General features: G+C 40.1%; 1 protein-coding gene and 1 long non-coding RNA gene across 2 annotated transcripts in view; one reads left to right on the forward strand and one right to left on the reverse strand.

Annotated features, from left to right (window-relative positions):
• The window catches only part of LOC125464365 (uncharacterized), a 57,770-nt gene extending 44,477 nt beyond the window's left edge, over positions 1 to 13,293 (reverse strand). Inside the window, exon 1 of the long non-coding RNA XR_007250004.2 lies at positions 13,019 to 13,293. This is a non-coding gene — a long non-coding RNA (uncharacterized LOC125464365). The remainder of the gene's footprint in view (positions 1 to 13,018) is intronic.
• Positions 13,294 to 13,327: 34 nt separating this feature from the next.
• On the forward strand, positions 13,328 to 20,247 carry sdf2l1 (stromal cell-derived factor 2-like 1). Its single transcript, XM_048556669.2, has 3 exons — positions 13,328 to 13,602; positions 17,567 to 17,763; positions 18,333 to 20,247. Exons 1-3 carry the CDS (start codon positions 13,434 to 13,436, stop codon positions 18,609 to 18,611), a joined length of 645 nt encoding a protein of 214 aa, XP_048412626.1. The 5' UTR covers positions 13,328 to 13,433; the 3' UTR covers positions 18,612 to 20,247.
• The last annotated feature ends 309 nt before the right edge of the window (positions 20,248 to 20,556 follow it).

Below are 20,556 nucleotides of genomic sequence, written 5' to 3' on the forward strand. Positions count from 1 at the left end.
TTGCAGTATTATAACCATCATGACAGCTAATGACAATGTGAAGAAAGGTGTGGGAGCATTGGTGCATAGTAAATTAAGTTCTTGTTACCCCAATCAATTTAGATTTCCTACAGACAGCTCAGCAAAAAAGGGACTGTATAGGTTTATTTCTCACTTTACCCTTTCTCTCCTGATGCTCCTGGCCACATAGCAGGTGGCAAGACCTGTTCTTCATGATAGCAAGGGTGTGCAACATGCAACAGACCATCACACATTTGTGCTGCCTAGCACTACAGTGGTCCTACAGAATAGAGCTGTCATTTCAACATACCAATAGTTTGCTTTAGCGTGTTACATGTGGCAGCATAGATGGTGGACTGGAGTGATCAACCAAATGGTCAGTGCCTTTGTTGCCCAGCAGTTACCCAGCTTCAGAGAAATTTCACTAGATTGATCCCTGGTATGGAGGAATTGTATTATGAGCAAAGATTAAACAGTTTGGGACTACACTCATTGGAATTTAAAAGAATGAGAGTTTATCGTTTTGACACATATGATTCTTAAGGGGCTTGACAGGGTAAATGCTGAGAAGATGCCTTCCATCATGGGAGAGTCTAGCAGCAGAGGGCATAGTCTCATAATTTAAGACTGAGATGAGGAAGAATTTCTTCTCACAAAGGGTTGAGAATCTTTAGAATTCCCTGTCACAGAGAGCTGTGAGTCCGCGACCTTGTGTATATTTAAGACTGAGGTGGACAGATTCTTGATCACTAGGAGAATCAAAGGTTATGGGGAATAGGTAGGAAAGTGGCTATAAAGAATGTAGGTGCAACCATGATGCAATTTAATTGTAAAACTGGCACAAGGGGCAGAACAGCCTACTTCTGTTCCTAAATCTTGTGGTCTTATGGTCTTTATTAGTTCAAATGCAGCTTGAAAAGGGGATAACTGAAGAATGAAGGCCTCATGACTACTATCAGCTTCGGGCGTAAACCAGAATGATTTGTTGTTTAAGGTCACACGCTAGCTGGACATCGAGGAAATAGTTTCCCTTTCATTCTGACGTATAGAGTGTTGACTTGCAGTGCCCGTAAGCCAGTGGTTCCCTGGTGGGGTATTATAGGCTAAGAGATCATAACCTTAGAATTAGAGTTAGTCCATTTAGGGGAGATGTTAGGAAACACTTCTTCATACAAACGGTAAGTAAAAGGTAAAGTTGCCAGAGTGCTACTCTCTCATCAGACAGCCACAACTGGTGATGGAGCATTACCCCACTTCATGCTAATCTGGAACACTCTTCCTTCAAAAACAACTGAGATTGGGGTCAAATAAAAAAAATTCAAAAGAATATTCACAAATTTTATTAGGTAAAAGTAATGAAGGTTTACAGAAATAAGGCAGGTGTATGGAGTTAACAGAGATTCAGCTGAATGGCAGAACAATTTTGAGAGGCTAAATGGTCTACTCTTGCTCCATGCTTCCATGACTCTGCAGTCAAAGCCAGCAATTAAATTTTAAATTCCTATAGCAGCTGGACTTTGGGAATGTATAGGCAATCCTACCATTTACTGAGGAATCAATAGTGTATTTGAGCACCTGTTCCCAAAAGTGACGATAACAAAACGGGAGACAGAACCCTGGGAACAGTTAATGGGAACAGAATAATGGGAACAGTTCCAAATTCTAGGCTCACAGCTGCCAAAGCAAACAAATGGTCAATCTTGCTCCAGGGGCCAGGAATTTCAGGGTGACATAAACTATTACATAGAAATGGTTGACACTAACTGTTTGAAGAAGCAATCCAGTTTAGACAATTCTGTGTGTTATTACTGCTGTCACTGATGGAGCTTTTTTCTGTGCACAGACCTCAAAGAAAGATAAAGGATTTTATTATGGAGATGAGGCCTGTAAAATCATCTGCAGAACTTACATGAAACCTCATCCAGATGATGTGAAAGAACAGAATATGAAAATTGCCAATGCATTATTTTCTGCCACATTTTCACTCATTATGAAAAAAATCAAAAAAGAAGACTCGCTTGCTGAGAAGATAGGAATTGCTCTTTGTGGTCCAAGACAGTGTTTTGAACAATGCAGTTCCGAGGATAAAATGGAAATTGTTGAATATGAAAGTTCTGATGCCACTTCAAGTGCTCAGAACAGAGGCCAATCAAAGAGCAAAGCTAAATCCCATGCAGTTTTGCCCAGACTGTATTCCAGCCAGAGTTCAAAAAGGAGCAGTGGGCATGGCAGTCACCAATCTTCAGTCTGTCTTAAGCACTGTGTAGACGCCAGTACAAATGTCAGATCAAGACTCACTGTTCTTCCAAAGTTATGATACTAGTATCTAATATCTAACATCTAATACTGAATTTCTCCCTCTCTCTACCTCACTAAATATAAGAAAATTGTGCTATAGCGTAATGTGATTTTTTTTGAAATAGGAAGACACGGAGAGAGAGAGGAAGAAAGGAAAACTGTTCATGTATTTTCTTTTGGTGAATAATAATAGTAAGCTCCTTTCTTTTATTTTGATAACTTATTTAACGTTTTGGCCTTAACTGTGCGATCATTGTGACAGTACAAGCATCTTGAAAATACCTATGAAAGAAGACAGCATTATGGAAGGAAAAATGGGCAGCAAGATGTGCTAATTTTGGATGTGTTCCAGTGTTGATGGCAACTATTGTGAAAGGCTGTTATGAAATCCCAGTTAGTCTTGAAAAGACATTTTTGGGATGTTGAATATTAACTATTTGAAAACTGTCTGAACTAACACCTACGTGAAATAGGGCTCCCACTCCCTTTAGTTAAGCAGGTTGATTTAAAGCTACGAAAGCAGATCATGTCTAGAACAGGTAACTCATGTTAATACTGTTAGCATTTAAAAGCAGCATCCTCATTCTCTGCCTTCGCTTCTATCAGGTCTGCATTAATTCCATTTGCACTTCAGGTTCAAGACACTGTGGAGCATCCAGGTCAAAGTTATCTCTGCCTATAAGTTTAGCAAATCTACTATTAGAATGATTAAATGAAAACATTGTTTAAACACCAGACACTGCCCTCTTTCCCTTCTCTCCCACCCCTTCTGCAGCCAATTTTCTTGTTCTTTGTAAAGATGTCTCACATAATTTCCGTGATTTCTTTCTTTTCTAAACTAGTATTGTAATTCTTAGCTTTCTGTCTTTCTACCTTGCTTGTCACCAGTTCTAACCTTAAAAAAGGAAAATTCTTGTTTTACTATCGAGACAGAGTAGTATTACATGTGATGCATATGCCACCTGAATTTTAAGTATGTCTTTAACAAGGTTCCACACACTGAATTTAAAATGCTTCGGAATTTAGGAAGAGTGTAATATGGATACTCATTTCAAAAGAAGAAAGAAGAGCTACTGTATAAGACATGAGAATATGCTGATTAGGATGTGAAAGGGGTCAGTGCTTCCATGTTTGTTGCCTCTTATCCTCATAAGATGACCAAAGTTCAGAATGCCAATTGTAAGGTAATTGGATTTGCAGATGATGTAAAAATACAGAACATGTAGGATTCTGCAAAAGTACTGAATCCATTGTGTCTTTTGTATCATGTTAAATTATTTTATTTCTCATACTGCAAGCTGTAATAGCAAACAAAACTCCCTGCACCTTTAAATGTATTTGTGCTAATCATTAAATCTAAATAGATTTTCTGCAATATTCCTGGGATAACCAAATAGTAAAATCTGTCTCCTAATTATTTTTGGTTATCAGTCTCATGCTAAGCTTTCGTAAAAATTTGCCTATCTGCATATCATTTTAACTTTAATTTACTGAACAAAAAATGAACAAGCAAATAAGTGTCAATTAAGCAACTGATTCTATCCCTCTCCCTAGCTATAGTCTAGGATTAGAATTAGAATTAGAATTAGATTTTACTGTCACGTATACTCAAATACACAAATACATTGAGTACAGTGAAAAGTGCACCTTCCATCATCATGTTCCCCTCTCCCTATTTATTTCCCTCTTCTGGGTCCAGACCCGAAATGTCAGTTTTCCTGCTCCTCTAATGCTGCCTGGCCTGCTGTGTTTATCCAGCTCCACTACTTGTTATCTCACCATTCTCTGGCAACATTTTGGTTATAAAACCCAAATTAAAAAAAAAAATCAGCAGCATAAATAAAGGAAGTCAAAAGGTAAGAACATCTTACTATACGTGTTTGGAACCACCGATGCATGCACAGCCTTAAGCGTCAGCCAACCTGCAAGTCTTGCATCAATCTCCGGGGAAGAGCTATGTTCTTGCTAGTCCAGGACTAAATCTGACTGTTTGCAGGCCTTGATATCATATTTAACCCAGACATGAACTTTTGACCACATACTCATCTATTTCCAACTCTGTAACTTCACCTTTTGGCCTTGATTTACTTTGTTTATTTTAAAACGTTCATTGATGCTTTGTCACCTCCAGAGTTAATCATCTCCCAGATGGTCTCCCACACTCCAGCATCCATAAATCTGAGGTCATCCGTATCTCTGCTGGCCAATTCCTAACTCAGCCAAGTTCCTTTTATACCTACTGTATGTTGCTGACTTGCACTGGATCCAAAATAAGCAACTTGAGATTGTAAAATTCTAACCCTTGTTGTCAAATCCATACATGACCTTGTCACTTCTAAGTTCTGTGTTCTCCTTCATCCCCACAACTCCCCAGGTTATTTGACTATATCTAATTCAGATGTCTTCAGTAACCCTGCATTAATCACTCCACAACTGCCTAAGCATTATGCTTTGGAATTCCCTCCCTAAGCCACTCTCACCCAATTTCCTTCTTTAAGAAGATCTTCAAACAAAACTTTTTGACCAAGATTTTGGTCATTTGGCCTAATATCTCCTTTTTGGCATGTTTTGCTTTGTAATGCCTTTGTAAAAACTTTAAAAGCAGTGTATTACTAGGCACTTTTGTTTTTAAGTATAAAAGATGTAAGACTCATTTAAGAGCCTAATTTGTATTGGCAGTACTATAATCTACAACAAGGAAAAACCCCAATCTTTGTTTTACATTCATACTGAGGAAAACAGATTGCAGCGTCTCAACATGCAGAAAAATAATGGCACACTACATATTGATGGAGTAGTGTGCCAGTCGACCAAGACACAGAATAGTCAAAAAAAAACTTCCATCAGAATGAGATAACAAGGTGTAGAGCTGGATGAACACAGCAGGCCAAGCAGCATCACAAGAGCAGGAAAGCTGGTGTTTCAGGCCTAGAAATGACCTGCCAATGACCCTCACATCTTACACTTGCAACGCAAATTGAGTCTTTTGCATACTTAAGTACTTAAGATAGTAATGATTCAAGGTAAACTCCTATATTTTCAGCTGTGATCTTTAAAATTCCAAGATTGTACACAAATCCACATTGGTATTAGGTTTCCAAGGCTAATACAGCAAATGTAAAAAGTGGAATAAAAGAAGTGTGAATCGAATAACAAGGCAGATGTCACAGGACAACAGTGTGGAGCTGGAGGGACACAGCAGGCCAGCCAGCAAAAGAGGAGCAGGAAAGTTGATGTTTCGGATTGGGACGTTTCTGAAGAAGGGTCCCGACCCAAAATGTCAACTTTCCTGCTCCTCTGATGCTGCCTGCTGTGTTGTCTCTGATTCCAGCATCCGCAGTTCCTGCTGTCTCTCAATGTCATGGGATACGTGCAGAACTCCTAAAACTGCATAAGTATTAGTCTTTATCATTGTGTTACTTGCAATTTGGATGCCTCACTTTAAACTACTAAAGTGAACAGAAACAAATTAGTTAATTTTCTTTTGCTTCTCTGACCTTGAAAACCAAACCATTCAACTCCAGAACACCTTTCACAATCTCTAGAAGTCTCAAAGCACTTTACAGCAAATTAAGAAATAACAAAGTGTGGAGTTGGATGAACACAACAGGCCAAGCAACATTTTAGGAGCACAAAAGCTGACATTTCGAGCCTAGACCCTTCATCTGAAAAGGGGGAGGGGAGAGGGTTCTGAAATAAATAGGGAGAGAGGGGGAAGGCGGAATACAGGATACATACAGGAAGATTCGACAAACAGCTTGTGATAACAACCAGATGAGCTTTTTTTTAGTAATGTTAATTTGGGATAAATATTAGCCAGGACAGCAGGATGTAAAATGCGGCCAATAGAAACTTGCAACCAAACACAAATTGACACAACATTAGCCTTTACTTGACCTTGGGATGCACCAGTTACAACCACTTTTCACTGTCTTAACAACTACCAGCTTCAAAGACATTCCTGGCTGCAAAAAATGCCATCAAAGATCAAAATCATTGAATGGTTGCAGCATTGAAGGGAGCCATCCAGCTCATTGAGTCTGTGTTAGTTCTCTGCAAAAACAATTCAGCCAATTTCATTCACCTTGGTAAAAACTAGGCAGTTACAAAGAATTTCTAATCTGCAGAGGAAGATGAACAATCACTGCCAAGGAAGACAAACTGGTCCATCCTGCTTGTCCCTTACCATTATAACATCTTCTGAATATAAATAGATAAAATGCTATAAACCCCAACCAAAACCATGTATTCTGCACAACGTTACAAAATATAAACACAGGAAAAGAAGTGGACCATTAACCCTGCTCCACCATTCAGTTATAAAGTAAACTGATCATCCCATTCTACAGCCACATCACCTTTCTTAATACCTGCCTACTGATCCAGATCATCCCCAAGGGACTACAGTCCACATTCAGGCCTTCCCAATTTTTCCCCAATCGTGACAATATCTACATTCAGAACACTAAAATCCTTCAGAAGCGTTTCTGTCTGCGACTCCTGAAACACATCCCTAACCTGTCCTTCCTCCCACATACCCCCTCCTCCCATCTCAAGCCCCAACCCATCTCCTACCTATTAACCTCATCCCAACCGTGACCTGTCCGATCTCCCTGGATTGACCTATCTCCTCCCTAACTCCCCACCTACACTGGCTCCATCCCTTGTAGAAACAAGGCATTGTAATGTCACTGCAAAGTAATAGAATGGCAGCTGTCTGTCACAAAGATGGTACTGTGAATTTTTTGGCCAGTCTGTCTCCTCTCCGCCTATCTTCTCCTCTATCCATCTTCTATCTGCCTCCCCCTCTCTCCCAATTTATTTCAGAGCCCCATTCCCCTTCCCCATTTCTGAAGAAGGGTCCACACCCAACAAGCCAACCTTCCTGCTCCTCAGATGCTGCTTGGCCTGCTGTGTTCATTCAGCTCTACACCTCGTTATCTCTCATCTCCCTTAATGTCACTTTCCTGCACTACCTCCATATCCCTTGATGCCATTTGTATGTAAAAATCTATCATGCTCAATGACTGACATTCCATAGCCCTCTGGCATTGTGAATCCCAAAGATTAACCCTGCTCATCTCATTCTTAAACAGCCTACTCCTAATCCAGAGAAAAAAATCCCAAAACGTTAGATCCACCAGCAAGGAGAAACATCCTATTTACATCTACAGTCATATCCTGGAAGAATTTTCTAGGTTTCCACGCAGCAACACCCTACCTTGGAAATTCTTGGGAATAAAGGCAGACTTTCCTCAATATCTATCTCTCTATCATCCACATGGCTTAGTCTGGTGAATTTCCATTGCACTTCCCATCCAGTTTGTTGTCAGCAAATTTGAAAGTATTACAACTTAAGTATGTGTCCCTAATGCCAAGCATGGTCTTTAAAAATGGCTATCATAGCTCAAGTGTGTGCATATTGCTCCTGTGATGTCAGTCAGTTGTGACTGTATGTCACTTGTCACTATTTGGCTCATCATGTAAAAGGCATCATATGCTGAATTCCACACTGATTTACATATGCCCATGTACAAACAGCTGTCCACACATGTACGTGACAGTGATCGCTGGGGGTTTAGGATACGTCTTCTTTTTCAATCCAATTTATTAACATAATATTAAAGCTTTGCCTGATGAAATTTACATGAGGCAATACTAGACGGCATAGAGTGCAAGTTTAAGAAAAATAACTATTCTGCAAATGCGTTCTCAATATTGGATGGATCTCTAGCTTTAAACTAGGACTTCTTATGGGGAATCAATGATTGCAGTTTTTCTCTTTGTGTCCTCTTGAAAAAAAATTTCACAGTACCATCTTTGTGACAGACAGCTGCCATTCTATTACTCTGCAGTGACATTACAATGCCTTGTTTCTACACGTGTCCCAACAGTGGGATGATGATAAAGGCAATCTGATACAACTGATCCCGACTTCCAAATCATTTAGAAATATGGCGCTAGCACTGTTCTTAGTGGTATCCCTGTAGTAAGAGCCTGCCATCCAGAGGATAGTCTGTTTATTCCTACTCTCTACTTTCAGTTATTAAACCAATTCTCTGATGTGAGTTTTGCTTCTAGCTGAGTATTCTACTTGATGGAGCAAATCTTACATTCGCCCTTATAACACAACAAACTAGATGTGGACATACGATACTGAAGAATCCAACAGACGTTTATTGCAATCAGCCATTATATACAAACATTACATTCCAGACACATTAAAGTACCAGATTACTGCTGAGGAGCCTGATTATTGTAGCATATCATGTTTCAAGTGATCCCGGGCTAAGACAGAGCCTCAAATATTTATCATCTCACGTCACGTGAAATAATGCAGAGGATAACATTATCATGGCTGTTAAAAGACAAGTTCACTTGCTGTAACTCAAAGCTATGCTGACAGTGAGACAAAACATATCATCTCCCTTAGCTCAAAGATTAAGAAAACAAAAACAAATGAAAAAAATCTAAAATTAAAAACCAAACAGTTGCATATAGTTGAACATAGACATTTTCAATTTGATAATTAATATCATGAAGTAAACAGAATTTACAGGTCTAACATTTCAAAATTAAATCTAATACTCTGGAGGACTGGCAAGTATCACATGCATTTAGGAGTTGTGGAGTATTTTGATTCATCATTGGCCAGTACACAGATTCATATGCGAGCTGTCATGCGCATTAAATACCCACGCATTGTTAGTATAACCAGGATATAGCTTGACATAATATCTTTGGTATTAGGACTTGTTTGCCATTAAAATGACTTGCCATGATATACCTGTAACAATTTCATCTCTGTATGACCAAAGTGAACAAGTCTTCTCAGATACTCCGTTAATACGCACCTTCTTGACCAAATCTCTCAGTGGGGATATACTGCCTGCAAAGGTGGGAGCACATGGTGAGTGGAAGTTATACGATCCAAAGCAATGTTGCAGGTTCTCTTCATCTTGTACAATCTTATGTTGTTTGGGGCACCACTGGCAGATTAAATGAAGTTCATCTGGCAGATGCTAAGTTGTTATTTTGAACTTAACTATTAATTCTTGACATTGTGCTGAAGTCTTCAGGAGATGAAGGTTGTGGCCATATTTGGTATAAATCTCACTCATGACCATATGCAATCACAGGCCCTTATATTTTCAATAATACTAGCTATGTGTTGTCGGAATAGATCTTGGCTAACTGATAGCCGAAATGATGACTGTTGGAAATAATACCATCCAACTAGTGACCCAAATGTCATGAGTGCTAGGGACTTGTTTTTGTTAAATGGACAGACTCGCTTTGTAGCTGGCCTGCAATACAAATTTGCCATGGGAAAATTTAGGATTTAATTCCACTAGCATTGGTATTTTATGTGAATATCTTTCAAATACAAGGTGGAGGAGCCTTAAGTCTAGCCATGCTCTTATGCTTCTACACTTTTTTTGCTACGTGGTAGAACTACATCAATCTGCCTGATAGTCGACTTCTGAATTATGACACTTCACTCGTTTTGTTCAGATTAGCTTGAAGTTTTTCCTGAATGTACATGTGGTACTTCCTTGGAGGCTCAATAAATGGGTTTGCATCATTCTAACAATTCAAAAATACATCTCCATTGAAATTTCCTATTGTGACCTGTACTTTTGCAACAATTTAAAGAAAACTCAAAAGCAGATTCAACTGATCTTTACTTACGGGTAAGCGTTCTTAACAGAAATCCCATTTTTAATGCTCATGTTCATCTCCTGCCTATCTTTGTTTTCTACGTGGAGATCTGCATTTTCAGAACCATTTAACTGCTTTTTTTTAAAAGCAGGCTCTTCGCTTATTTTTATTTTTGTAAACAAAGGAGTGAGAGAGCGCGCTGCACAGCCACAGGCTTTGCTTGTATTTGTAGCTTCAGCTTTTTTAATATTCAAGGGATTTTAGAATTTTTTTGTATCTTGAAAGAATTTGGAATTTAATTTAAAAGATACTTGTCTTCTGGTTGGTTAATGCCCCATCTGCAGACTCGTCTGTATGCACAGAAACTGATATTGTTGATTATCCAAATTTTCTGATGTCCAGAACTGTTATCCAATTGTCTTTAATTAATTTTCTGAATATGTGCCATTAAGGTATTGGAGTCCTCTTTATAGACAGCCACCATTGCAAGCCTTTTGGGAGTTTTGCCTTCAGCACAGCATTTACTGGATGCAGAATGCTTATGACAGGACTTCTCAAACAATGTGTTGCAACCTTCAGCCAGGCTGATAGCCAAGACTCTGGGCATGTGAGCACTGATGCAACATGGCTAAAATGGAGCTCTGACTGAGTTCTAATAGCAGTGAGGCCCCTTTAAGTCATGCTATCTTTTTAAACAGTAGGCATGGTTTAAGTCCCTGAATCCTGCCCTAAAAAAAATCATGGGAAGGTAGATGCTTTTTACATAATAACTGTGGATTGAACAGATTTTTGTCCAGCTGGTCCCAAAGAATTTTCATCCGCTTCTTGACAGGCATCTTCTTGACCACCCAAAACATTCAAAATCATCCTTCCACACATGACAGATATCATCACTATACCCTATGTTGGCATCTTGTCTCCAATCCACCAATAATGGTAGTTTTCTTTCTTCCTCCCCTCCATAAGCTTTTCTCCTCCCTAGCCATTCTGTCCCTTCCCCTCAGTTACTCCTATGACTTGCTTGCTTAAGCAGTTCCTCCTATATTGCCACAGGCATCCATCACATCACCCCCTCCCTCCCAAGGTCTCTCAGACACGTGGTCTCAGCAATGTTCAAGTACAGAAATGAGATCACAGTGAGAAAATGCTTTGGTAGGATAGGTTTATGGATATTGCAGTTAGGAAGAATCCAATAGACATTTATTATATAACATTAATATTACATTCAGAAGTTCACCAGTTTCTGGGTTAACATTCAACTATTAGATTAGAAAGGAGGAGCATGCTTCTAATTTTGTGTGATGCTTCAAGTGATCCCAGGGTAGGATGGATTCTGAGATCTCTTTACCCTCAGGTCACATGCTAGCATGCAATGTTGCTATTGTCGATACATCTTTTAAAAGGTTTAATAACATAACATATCTCTTAAATATACACAACATATTGACCTTGACACATAGCACAACATTCTCAAATCATGACATATTTCTCCTTATCCCATGCACTAATTTTATTTAGCAACCTACTGATCAAAAGGTCGTCTGAAAATAAATGTACATCACATCCGGTGACGATTCTTTATCATTGAATAGCCTCAAAAAAATTTCAGTTTTGTCCAATAGTCATTTAGTTGGATAGAATTTGAAGACATATTTTGTCAAAGCTTTTTATCTTGCACTCATTCGCAAGAAAATCAATTTAAGGGGAGACTGGCATTGATGTGGTCAAGCAAGCTTAAATTTGCCAAAGTTTCAGGGGAATACAGGGCTGCTCTTTCATTTCTGGTGTTTCAAAGTTGAGGGTTGCCATACCTCAAACAAAGACAGAGGCTGAGAAGGAGAGTCATTCATGGTAATCTTAGCCAGTGCTAATTGCTTGCTAAGTGCAGGTTTAAAAAAAATATACCAGGCAGGTTGATTCAGATTGATTAAGATACCCTGTCCTTAGAAATGAATCATCGGATAGTTGTCTCCTTAGGCAAAAGTAGGAATTACTGGAAAAGCTCGGTGGGTCTGGCACCTGTGAATAGAAGTCAGAACTCATATTTTGGGTTTGGGGCCCCTACTCAGATAGTTGTCTCCTGTTTTGTTGTGTTGAAACAGGTGTACCTACAGGTATGCAAACAATGATTGGATAAGTTGCAGTTTTCAAAGTGACATTGATTAAGGGATTGATATTTCCCAGGACACCTTTGGAAATTTCAGACTGTTCAAAACACTACCACAAGATAGTTCACATGCAGCTGCCTTAACTCTAATATTAAGCCTGAAATGGACCAAGAGCCCAGGTTCAAGTCCGACCTCTTCCAGGGGTGTGTCATTAACATGCCTGAACATGTTGATTAGAAGACATCTAGAAATGTGGCACTGCTGACAGAGTAGCACTCCCATATCACTCCACCATGAGTAATTAAGTGGAGGCGATGGCTTAGTGGTATTATCACTGGTCTGCTGATCCAGAGAGCCAGATAACATTCTAGGGAACAAAGTCTGAATCCTGCCATGGCAGATAGTGGAATTTCAATTCAATAAAATGTGGAATTAAGAATCTAACAATGATCATGAATCCACTGTTGGAAAGACCAATCTGGTTCACTAATGTCCTTTAGGGAAGGAAGCTACCATCTTTACCTGGTGTGGCCTACATGTGACTCCAGGCCCACAGCAATGGGACTGACTCTTTAACAGCCCTTTGGGCAATTAGGGGTAGGCAATAAATCCCGCCTAGTCAGAGACACTCTCATCCTGTGTACGAATAAAGGAAATAAAAATTACCTTAGTCTGAAAATGTGTTGCCATCTTAATAAAAATCGGAAGAACTGCGGATGCTAGAAGCCAGAAACATTCACAGAAATTGCTGGAAACTCAGCACCTCTAGCAGCACGGAGGCAGAAAGCAAAGTTAACATTTCGGGTCCAATGACCTCTTCAAGAATTCGGAAGTTTTGAAGAAGGATGACTGAACCCGAAACGTTAATTCTGCTTTCTCTCCACAGATACTCTCAGACCTGCTGAGCCTTTCCAGCAACTTCTGCGGTTGTTATATTGCCATCTTGTTACCTGGACGACGCTCGCAGATATCACTGGTTCATTTCTTTGTTTACCACTGATGTGTGACAAGTTTAACATCCAACCGAAAACGTCGAAGCAGCATGTTACGAAACATGTTACGAAGTTTCGGTCGAATCTCCGAAAATCGGGCGGTACCGTTAGCCGGCCGTACCCCCTTCCCCTCACCGGGGGATGTTGATTGACATGCGACATGGGCCAATAGAATCGCACAGAGTCAGCACTGCGGCTCCTGCCCAATCAGTGAAGAACGACCCGTGGGGGCGCGGGCGCCGACCCCGCCTCCCCGCAGCGTGCTGGCAGCCACTGATTGGCTGAGGACGGCGGGGCAGTTGAAGCCGGCTTTGAGGTTTTGTGCTGGGCTGAGGGGGTGAAGCCTTTGGACCAACGGTCAGGGCGGCTCGCGATGTTGACGGCCGCAGTTTGGAGCACCGCGCTGGCGCTCGCCTTCTCCGCGCTGCTCGGCTCGGCCTCCGCTACCGAGCTGCACTACGTGACCTGCGGCTCCGTGGTCAAGTTGCTCAACAACCGGCACAACGTCCGCCTGCACTCGCACGATGTAAAGTATGGGTCGGGTAAGTGCCCGGGTGGGTTCGGTCAATCTGTCACCGCTCGGCCTCACCAGCAATGCTGTTTCACACGGGAAGGTGTCTAGGATGGTGATCAAGAGCCCTGTCTGGATTGATAGCTCTGTTCCCTGGTACTGAATCCGGAATCCTGCCCTGGGGCATTACTGCCCCGGGCAAAAGAAGAGATTGCTCTTTTGATATTCCATAAAATTGAGATGCATGGATCGGGTTCACTGTCAGAATCGTTTCCCCAGAGTTGAAATGGCTTATTCTAGGGGGTCGTGCATTTAGGGTGAAAGAGGGAAAGTTCAAAGAAGATGTGAGGGGTGTGTTTTTTACACCGAGAGTGGTAGAATCATAGATTCTTCATAGAATCCCCGCAGTGTGGAAACAGGCCCTTCGGCCCAACAAGTCCACACTGAACCTCAGAGCATCCACCCAGACCCACTCCCCCGTAACCGACCCAACCTACATATCCCTGAACACAATGGACAATTCACCTAACCTGCCCGTCTTTGGGCTGTGGGAGGAAACCGGAGCCTCCAGAGGAAACCCCCACAGACAGTCGCCTGAGGGTGAAATCGAACCCAGGTTGCTGACGCTGTGGGCAGCCGTGCTAACCACTGAGCCATCGTGCCACTTAGATAGGAGTCTGGAATGTGCTGCCATGGGTGCTGTTCGAGGCAGATACAATAGGGCACTTAAGGGACTTTTAGACAACATATGAGTATGAAAGGAATAGAGGGCTATGGACCAAGGGCAGACAGAAGAGATTAGTTTAATTTGGTGTCATGGTCGGCGAAACGTCGTGGGCCAAATGCCCCATTCTTGTGCTGTACTGTACTATGTTCTGGCCATACCCTCCAGCTCACCCAGTAGCGCTTTGGTGACCACCCTCCCAGTGGGGCATTGGTGTCTCTTCTGGCAACCCCTACCTTCCCCACATCTGTCAGTGGGGCATTGCTGCCTTTCTGACATCACTCCTGGTTTTTTTTTAGGGATTATTAGGCTCAGAGCCAGTAGTTAAAAGGTACACAATGATTATTCACATCCTGAGCCAGTGAGCAGTTTGATGGCTTTGGTGTAAGTTGATTGTTTAGTGCTTCCAAATGTAGCATTGGGTAAAATTTCTACATATTGAGGATTGACCTTTTGAGAAATCAATGGATGGTGGAAGTAGATTAGCATGCCGTATGTGTGGAACTTGACATTGTTTCCAAGCATTTATTTTAAAATTGTTCATGGGCTCTAAACATTGACCAAACCAGGATTTAGTGGCCAACCCCAATTGCCCTTGAATGTTGTGATGATCTGCCCTTTGGAATTGTTGGAGTCCATGCAGGGTGGATTCACAATGTTTATGAAGTTGCTCAATAAACTCCACAGTTAACATGGTGCCGATCAAGAGTTTGACTGTTCACTTGTAGGGAATAAGTTGTTCTGTCAATTTCTTGCATTAACAGCCAAAATGGTGCCGTTCGCAGTGTGTTCTCATGGTTATCAGTGAAAGAACACTTTGTGTCTTTCCTGGAACAATTCGTTCTCTTACTGTAGTGAAAACCTTATGTTACTGAATTTATTCCAGAATTCGGTGTACTGACTCAAATCCAAAAAAAGGGAAGTACTGGTTGAAGCAGGTAAGTTCAGCATCTTAGGTAGAAACTTTCTTACAGGGGTTGTGCTCGACTATAAGAATTTGGCAGTAGTTGATTAACATATCATTGGAGATAGGAAGAATCAAAATTTCTCCAGGCAGTTTTATTTCAGTTGAATCGGATGTTAGAATTTAGCTTATTTACAGTCCCAAATTGGGAGGTAAAATGCAAGAGGATGTTAAATGTGCAAAATGGCTATGTAAATGCCAATTAGAATACAATAAGTTTGAGATATAGAGTATGCTGCACATATGGATGTTATGGAGAAGCTGTTTTTTTAAAAAAGTTCTTTATTTATTAAGGATCTCTGAGAAGAAGTTGAAAAATGTGTTCTTTTCTCTGGAATAAGAGCTGATATACTGAAACCCATCCTTAAAATAGGGAAAGCTGTTGATAGGGTTGTCACAAGATTTTCATACTTATGGGGAGTCAAATTACGTCCACTAGTATAAAGAAATTAAAAACACAAGTAAGAGATTTGGGTGAGAGATAATGGGAACTGCAGATGCTGGAGATTCCAAGATAATAAAATGTGAGGCTGGATGAACACAGCAGGCCAAGCAGCATCTCAGGAGCACAAAAGCTGACGTTTCGGGCCTAGACCCTTCATCAGAGAGGGGGATGGGGGGAGGGAACTGGAATAAATAGGGAGAGAGGGGGAGGCGGACCGAAGATGGAGAGCAAAGAAGATAGGTGGAGAGGGTGTAGGTGGGGAGGTAGGGAGGGGATAGGTCAGTCCAGGGAAGACGGACAGGTCAAGGAGGTGGGATGAGGTTAGTAGGTAGCTTTGGGTGAAATAGATTTTCCCATAAAGTGGTTAGAAATGTTGTCTACACCTTGATTTTTAGTTTCTTAGGGAACTTGCTAAACAGGTTGCTGGAACAAAGAATAGATTAACAGTCAATTGATACATTTTAAAGGAGAATCGAGAAATAATTGAGTTTTTTGGGTGAATCCGTGTTAGTGTTTCCTGAACAGGAATGAAAAGGTAATGTTAGTGACAAGCATAACATCCATGGTGAAATAATTGTATATGCACAGTAGAGTCTTTTATCACTCCAAATTATACTTTCATGTACAGTGTATGCTGTTTGAGTAGATGTTGCTGTAACCACTGTCTCTGTGCTGTCTTTGGCTGTACTTTTTTGTGGACATTTTTTCCCTTTTTGTTTCAGGTAGATTTATAATAAAGCTTTCTGGTAGCCATTTAAAAGTGAGGCATCCAACTCTGAGTTGAATTGAAGTTTTGTTACATTTTCCAGATCAGTATGATAGTATTTTCACTTCGAAAAAATCTGCCTCTGTTGCCGTCGCACTAATGGCTCAACACCCTGAGATGTGGGGAATAGTGAGGTTGAGGCATCAATGGCCGCATTAACATGATGTCAGCTGCACCATCCTTTGGCTCCAGGATGGTGTGGGTGCCTAATGATGATTAAGCTGTTTATTTTTACATTTATTTGTAAATAGATTCCTACTTGTGGTGATAAAATGCTACTAAAATTTGAGCAATGTTATTATAGATACATTTTATCCTATATCATGGGAGAGTTCAAATAAAAATGTTTTAATGAATGCTTCATGCTCAGTTCTCATTTTTGCCAATACTTGGATCTATACCTGTTTCTCAGAACCTATGGTCTACTGCTTTGCAAATCCACATCCCTTTTAAAATAATTGCAGCCTTGATTTGTCCCTAGACTGAATAGAAGGAATGTATACTGTTCCACTTGCTTTCCCAGCCCCTTGTAAAAGTCCTCTTTTTGAAAGCCTACCAATGTCAGAAACACCTCCAGTTTCTCGCTAATACTAGAACCTCCTCTGGTCCCCAGTTCCTCTTACGCACTCCATGTAATTACTTGCAAGGTTTTACTTTATTTCCCACTATAATGTCCTGGCCACCTGTAAAATTCTCTCTTCTATCAGAATTTCAGTGTTGTCGTTGCTTTAGTTGCATACAAAATCGACTGTAAAGAGCAGCTTAGACCAAGAGGAAGATTATCAGATTCATTTTTCCTTTTTGCTTAATTAGCAGTGTGCGGATATTAGGTGAAGAGATAATTGAATTTGGCTGATTTTATTTTTTTGTTTCCTTTTCATTGGACTCCTTCTCCAGCTACTGAGACACAGAAGCATACACATTGAATAAAGATAGTTGGGAAAGGGGAAAAGCGGCATAATTTTTTTGCAAAATTATTTTTAAAAGTTGTCACTTATTTTTTAATATTGTAGTAATGGTCTCCTTGCAGTTTGATTATTTTCGAAGCTGCTTTTAAATAATAAATTTATAATAATCACACTTCACTTTTCAAAAGGAAGTGGTCAGCAGTCTGTCACTGGGGTGGATGCTTCTGATGACAGCAACAGCTACTGGACAGTGAGAGCCAAACCAGGCCAAGTTTGTCAACGAGGAATGCCAATAAAATGTGGCCAGTCAATACGGCTGACGCATGTCAATACTGGAAGAAACCTGCACAGTCACCATTTTGTGTCACCACTTTCTGGAAACCAGGTATAATGATCTAAGTGCTGAGCAACTGTTGTTCAGTAGTTAGCAATGTAAATTGTCGTAACTGAAACTAGTTTGCATTAGTTATAAATAGTGTTTACTTTGCATAAAATATGTTTGATAATAAAAAAGCTACTTATCGTAGTTTTCTCCACCGTTTTTGTAATAATCTCCTTTGTTCTCAGTGTGGAATATCTTTGAAGTTACTATAGTAACTTGCCCTGATTACTATATAAAAGCCTTTGTTTATTCTGATCTTGTTTTTGATACTGGTATGCCATAGAGTATATGGTAATCTTACGTTCTGTCCTCTCTTCCACATGAACACGCTTCCTTGGGGAAAAGTTTGGCTTTCGTTTGATGTCTTATGCAAAAAAATATTGCTTTTGGCTTTTTGGGGGCAATTAGGCATGGGCAAAATATAGTGGCATGGTCAGAGACTCCGACACCCTGTGACATAAGTTTGTTTACAAAAATTGCTAGTTTCTATCAACTAGTTTATCTGAATATAGATTCGACTTTCTTAGAGCATGATTGACTATGAGTTAAATGTGTACTGTTTTACCCTGTAGGAAGTAAGTGCTTTCGGTGAGAATGGAGAAGGAGATGACTTGGATGTTTGGATAGTGCAATGCAGCGGAACGAGTTGGGAGCGAGATGACGAAGTACGCTTCAAGCATGCAGGCACCCAAGTCTTTCTAACAATAACAGGAGAGCAGTATGGCCATCCAATCCGAGGTCAGCTTGAGGTTCATGGCACATTCAGTCCCAGCGCCAACAACTACTGGACAGTAATGGAAGGTGTCTTTATCAAACCTAGTGCTGAACCATTAAAACACGATGAGCTATAGCTTTAGTCAAATAAAATGGTTTGCGGGGAGTGAAGGAGGCCAGTAAGAAATATTGTTTGACAAGTTATTTCATGTCATCTTGAGTCATAGTTTATAAAGAAAAAACAAAATTGTATTTTATTTTCTATACTTGTTTAAATTTCTAAAGAAACAGGGATGTATTTAAAACAAAGTTGTGTGCAGGTGGTCAATTTTGTTGCTTTAATTTTCTGTTGTTGGGGAAAGAGTCAAACTTGGAAAAATCAGGTATTCGAAATATAGTTTAAAGTCATTTGCATCTGAATGGTTTAATAACTCCAAATGTTGCAAACACAATTTCCTTTTTATCTGTTACTTTCCTATCCCTTCTTTTTGCTTTTATAAAAATATTATGTTCTGCTGCAATCCATCATTTTCTGAGCGGAGAATGTAATTCACTTGCAGAAGATCAGCCATAACTGGCGCTGTCCATTCCATCTGCTAACAACTCTTCATGCTGTCGCAGACTAAATTCTACACAGTATGTTCGACTGCGCTGGGTATCAATATCAGTAAAAGTGCATTAATTCAAGAGGGGAGAGTTGGAAGTTGTCAATATGTTTATTAAATCACCCTTTCTTCTAAGCAGTGGCCCCAGATGAAGGCAGTTTCTTTTTCATTTTGTCCAACATTTTCATTGCTACTTCTTTAGATTTAGCATTCAACGCAAGCACACTCCGTAGAGTACAGAAACATCCTATTCAGCACAGAAGATCTCTACCAATGTTCATGGAACACATACTTAATCATTTCCTTTGCTACATTTTATGTTTTTTTCCTGTTAAATGTATCTGTGCTATTTACCTCCAAGTTTAGGTTTGGAATTTATGTCCAAAATGTGGTCTTATAAACAACGTGGTCAATATATTGCTAGACTAGTCTATTACAAGTGACAGTGTTTCACAAATGATTTTAATGATTTGTTGAGGAGGTTCAAATTGATTTGATCCATTTTTGTTGAGCCACTGACTAAGACTTAAAATAAATGTTTGCCTACTATTCCTGATTTGAGTTTTTTCAAAGCTGCTTTACCTCCCATGTACAGTTCCTTCAGCTGGCTAGAAATATTCAGTACTATGCCCCTATGGTACATAATCCACAGTCTGACTGAAAGTGCAAACGGACAATATTTCTAATAAGTAAATAAATGTGCTTAGCTAATTTATTTAGTGTTAAATACATCATTTGATGCAGCATAAAGTTCAAGTTAGGAATTTTGTCAAACACACTGAATGATCTCTTTGAGGCAATGATTGTGATGATACAATTGCCATCAGTGATAATGTCAGATTTTCCTCTTCAGGCCAATGTTCGATTGCTGTCTCGTGATTCTTCCAAGAAAATTATATATTTGATGAATGTCAGCGTTAGTACCTTCCATAGTCAAATATTCCGAGCCAATTCAGGGTCATGTGTCAAATAACCATTTGATTGAGATATTGAGGGGGCATGTGCATCTGTGGAATGGTTTCTTAACATGACACCATCTCTCAGAAAGTAATTCAAAAAGCTGACTTTGCAGCTTGAAATTAAATATTAATATAAATACTGAAACATATCCTGTTGCCCAGGCTCAAAATCTGTGTGTGGTTTTAAATAAATTGAGGTGTGAATGGCACTTTTATTTTTGTTTTGTGTGTGTTTGGAGTAATTGTTTGTAATCCAAAATGGCTCTGTATGTACATGCAGATGTTGACTGTGATATCAGCTGGTTATGACAGGTGACAGAAGCATTTGCACATGCCAGATGCATCTGTGCATATGCCAGTGAACATCAGCGTGTTTATATGCAGTGACATCAGCAGTAAGTACGCAGATGGCCCCTACTGAGGTTGCCAGCAATACATGCACAGTTGCGATCTTGCTTCCCTTTCCACTGGCTGGAGTCAAGGGGTGAAACCAGCTTTCATTAAGGATGCCGAGGCTT

This window comes from Stegostoma tigrinum, chromosome 26, assembly GCF_030684315.1.
Source record: "Stegostoma tigrinum isolate sSteTig4 chromosome 26, sSteTig4.hap1, whole genome shotgun sequence".
NCBI classification, from domain to species: domain Eukaryota; kingdom Metazoa; phylum Chordata; class Chondrichthyes; order Orectolobiformes; family Stegostomatidae; genus Stegostoma; species Stegostoma tigrinum.

Bases quoted from the DNA above. Each gene is read 5' to 3' on its own strand.
- sdf2l1 (XM_048556669.2), top strand. From the start codon at position 13,434: ATGTTGACGGCCGCAGTTTGGAGCACCGCGCTGGCGCTCGCCTTCTCC. The intron at 13,603-17,566 runs GTAAGTGCCCGG...ACTTTTCAAAAG, and splicing joins CGATGTAAAGTATGGGTCGG to GAAGTGGTCAGCAGTCTGTC. The intron at 17,764-18,332 runs GTATAATGATCT...TTTACCCTGTAG, and splicing joins CACCACTTTCTGGAAACCAG to GAAGTAAGTGCTTTCGGTGA.